Source organism: Vigna unguiculata, chromosome 2, assembly GCF_037176805.1.
Source record: "Vigna unguiculata cultivar grain cowpea cultivar isolate G323 ecotype 2 chromosome 2, ASM3717680v1, whole genome shotgun sequence".
NCBI lineage: Eukaryota > Viridiplantae > Streptophyta > Magnoliopsida > Fabales > Fabaceae > Vigna > Vigna unguiculata.
In genome coordinates, this window is record NC_140793.1 from 29,689,907 (window position 1) to 29,694,126 (window position 4,220).

The 4,220-nt window shown below is 39.1% G+C and overlaps 1 protein-coding gene across 1 annotated transcript; it reads right to left on the reverse strand.

The window, feature by feature from the left end:
* Nucleotides 1-489: 489 nt before the first annotated feature.
* Nucleotides 490-3,194, reverse strand: LOC114173713 (abscisic acid 8'-hydroxylase CYP707A2-like). The gene is made up of 7 exons (XM_028058271.2): nt 2,915-3,194; nt 2,492-2,807; nt 1,972-2,358; nt 1,557-1,731; nt 1,337-1,443; nt 1,131-1,249; nt 490-1,017 (listed from the first exon to the last, which is right to left on the reverse strand). Exons 1-7 carry the CDS (start codon nt 3,115-3,117, stop codon nt 924-926), a joined length of 1,401 nt encoding a protein of 466 aa, XP_027914072.1. The 5' UTR covers nt 3,118-3,194; the 3' UTR covers nt 490-923.
* Between the last annotated feature and the right edge of the window lie 1,026 nt (nt 3,195-4,220).

Below are 4,220 nucleotides of genomic sequence, written 5' to 3' on the forward strand. Positions count from 1 at the left end.
GTAAGGATATAACAGTTCATAGAAAAAACGGTGCATGATTGAAGAGTTAGTACTAGGTGGTAGAAGTTGAGTTTGTTTTGACTTTTGTATTGGAACAGTGTGGAGGAGCCAAAAAGGAAATTAATTGATGGGAGAAAAACGACTTACGTAGGGGAATACCTGCGAGATAATGGTTATGTGTGCTTAAAACGACATGTGTTAGGATCTTAGGGAACCTGACTTTGATTGAAATGAAGTACATGAAATCCGTGTTATTCAAGGTTTGAATAATTGAATGCATGCTTTCAAGATGGGACGCACGTATTTTTCTTTTTCTTTTCATTCTAGTGCCGTGATTCTTTCGCATTTCCATATTTTTCCTCTCTTCTTTTCTTCTCATCATTATTTATTACTCTTGGGTGGGTTAATTTCTTCTGGGACTCATATCAGTGTAGTGGCAAAGTTTCAGTTTTTATTTTGGCCTTGCGGCGTTCTTATGGATGATGATGATGATACAGAACTGATATAATTAGTTGAATAATTCATCAATACAATAATATGGTGAGGACTTTTCCTCATATTTGAAGGAGAAAAAATAATAAAAGAAAAGAACACAATACTATGATCTGGACCTGGCTGTGAAACCTCCTATGTACACTTGACATCCCTGTGTTGTATGTTATTATTGCCAAGACTACCCCTTTGGGTTTCTCTTGGCCAAAAAGAAGGGAAGAGTTCTTGATCTCCCTTGTTTGGTTATCCAATTGCAATATGGTGTCTGTGTCTGTCTTTAAACTTTATGTGGAGACTGTGGAAACCAATTTTGAGACCTGTGAGTGAAGCCATTCATTCATTCATTCATTCTTTCTTTCTTTCTTTCCATATTTAGAAAGCTACTATGAAACCAGGGTTGGATGTGTGATTTTTTTGATATTTAGTATCTTCTACTTCTTGGGATATAGTGTGATGGGTAAACCATTTTGGGGAAGAGCAAAAGGGCCATATTGAATCCCATTCTTTGCACCCACAACAGACCACCTGCACCAGAAAAACAGAACCAACACTTTAGAAACATTCTAAACACCCTTATTTGGAATGTGTGTACATTCATTCAAACCATATGGCTAAAACACTTGGTTTTTTTTACCAACCTGAACTTTGTGGTCAGATGATGTAGGAGGACCAAAATCTCCAACTTGGCCAATTCATTCCCTGGACAAGCGTGGATCCCACTGCCAAATGGCATAAAAGTATTGGGTTTTGGTGCAGCCTGAAGAATTATTAAACAGAATCTGTTAAGTTCTGAACTTGGTATCACACTGTAATAAAAACCACAGTTTTTCACCGCTATAATTACCTCGAATCTCGAGGGGTCAAATTTTTCTGGCTCCTTGAAGTTCTCTGGACTGTGGTGTATGTTTCTGAATAGAGGTAGCACTTTCCACCCTTTTGGTATAAGATACCCTGTACAAAACAAGTAGCAGCACAGAATCTGTGAGCCAAACTGAGAAAAGGAAAGGAGGAGATCTTTGGGGTATAAACTAAAAAAGAGAAAAAAGAAAGATTTGGTTATTGACCTTGGTATTCAACATCTTCTACTGCTTCTCTGAAAGTAAAAGACAAAATTGAAGCAACTCTGAGTGTTTCCTGAATAACCCTTGAAGTTATGGGCATCTTTTTGGTATCTTCCCAATTCAGACCCTTATCCTCTCCACTTTCTTCCTTGCTCTTCAATATGCACTCTTGCTCCTCCTGTAAAGTCAAAAGATTTAGAAAGTGTGAGGACTAAGGGATCAAACTTTTTTAAGTAAAAGCATCTTCTATCTTGTTCTAACATCATATTATTCATTGCACTTTCACTTCTTTTTCTAGTATCTCTTTCTCTTTCTAGTTGCAGATTAGATTTTGATGTGAATCATTTTTTAACAACTTTACTATTTTTATGCCCTCAAAATCGACAAAGATAAAGGGTGGTAGGACCCAGACACTCACAGTAACAGCTTCTAGGACACTGGGGTTTTCACCGAGGTACTTCACAATCCACGTCAGCACACTGGCCGTGGTATCACGAGCTGCAAAAATGACGCCAATTACATTATCTGCTATCTGCTCGTCGGTGAGCCCTGCTTTCTCTCCCATGAACGAACCCAACAGGTCCTTGTAATCCTGTTTTCTCTGCCTTCTGCTAGAGATTATCTGGGCCAAGATCTGCGCAAGCTCCTTTCTCGCTTTCATCGCCTTGTGGAACAGTGTCCCCGGAACGTTAATGGGCATTGAGTTGTACCCTTGCTCCAGAGTGTAGTAGCACCGTTTCAGAGCATCTCTGTACAGAATCTCTTCTTTCCCGAATATCGAAAGCAGAGCAACGTTGAAGGTGAACTGCAGTACACCCAAAACCGTCAAAATCCCATTTTTCATTTTTATATCAAAATTTAAATCCAACGAGGAATCAGAAATAGGTAGAAGTGTTGTTTTTTTACTAAACAGAGAGGCTCTGTTCTGGAGGGCTCACCGTTTTCATTTCAAGGAAAGTGGTGATGAAGCGGCCTTCCCAGGATTTCAAGCAATCTTGGGCAATGGATTCAATGTCAGGGATGATGTTTTTTATGGCTTCTGGCATGAAGGTGCGAAGAACAAGCCTTCTCAAGTTAGCATGGTACTCTCCCTGGTGAAAGAAGATAGCTTGTTTTCCCAACATCCTCTCTTTGCTAGCTGGGAATGTTGGCTTGAAGAGCTGAGCTTTGTTGAGCACAAACTTGGCAGCCTCGGGGCTGGAAATCATGACGCAGGGACATCCTAGAATGTGGGACTTGAACATAGAGCCATACCTGGAGAACAAAAAAATGGAGATATGCGTGTGAGTGAGTGAAATTTGGCGGTGGGAGCAGAGAAGAGAAGGTTAAAAGCGAAAGAATTTCCGGGAAGAAAATTGAACCTTTTGATTTTGGAGGCAAAGAAGACATTTGGGTCTTGAGAATACATTTGAAAGGTTTCTCCTATATAAGGCCAGCCCATGGTCCCCGGCGGGAGCGGCAAGTGGCGGCGTTTGGAGACAAAGGGGTTGATGAGTGTCCTGAAGAGAAGAACAATGAAGAGAGAGGTAACAGCGGAGAAACATAAGATTGTGGTTAGTTCCATGTTTTTATGTTATGAATGAGAATGAAAATGAGAGAAGAAGATGTTTTGTGAGAAAATAAGGTGATGATTTTGGGTATTTATAGGCTGTTGAATGAAGAGTGGAAGCATATGAAGCAGGAAGAGGGTGGGAAGGAGGGAAAAAGAAGGGAGGCTTTCAATTACAGCTCGATTTCCACACACGGAATCTCCCTCCAGCTCATTCATGTTTTTCCTGTAATTTATTTCCCTCATCAAGAGAGAGAAACAGACAGCACGTGTCACTAGAGTGTATACTCATACATATAACACTTAGAGTTCGGTTGACCGTACATCTATCATAGATTGGTGTTTCTTTCTCTAGTGGTGTTGGAGAGAGAGAGAGAGAAAAAACTCCCAACACCAAAAATGGATCCTAATTAATTAATCATAGGGAGATAGATAGATAGATATAATATAACCACACCAGCGACTCTTTGGTATGACAAAAGCCAACACTAAGGTAATCCACATTTTCCTCTGTTACTACCATTTCCGTACAACTCGATTCTGTTAAATTCTTTATACTTTTAATGCAATCATGCTATACTTTTCTTTGGGTATTCTTACTTCAACAAAGGATTAATCCTTTCGTTTTACTCGATCATCTTCTTCACAACATTTATGAAGAAAAAGGAGTTCAATAATTCACATAACTATTGCTGTACACAATTTATTGCATGAACCCACAATGTTCAACTTCTCTCTTTCATTATGAAACAGCTAAAAAATCAATCACCCCTTTGTTAACTACGTTAGTGTGTGTGTGTTTTTTTTTTTGGTTTACCTGTTTTTGTTTGTTGTTTTACGTTACTTTATGCCTAACGTCTCTAACATGTGTAGGTGATGACAGAAAAGTGGAAGGAGCAAACCATTTTGGGATATTTTTGTGTTGTAGATAATGTGAGTTTTTGGGTCAAATTTGGAGAGTTGGTGAGAAAATGAGAGAAAATGAGATAAAATAAAAGGAATTTTGTGGCAATGAGATGATGCATTGTTTGGACATTTCAACTATGTGTAGTAGGTTTGATGGTGTAAGTTGAGGCTTTACATTAATTAGGCTGCCACCCACCTTAAACTAACTCATC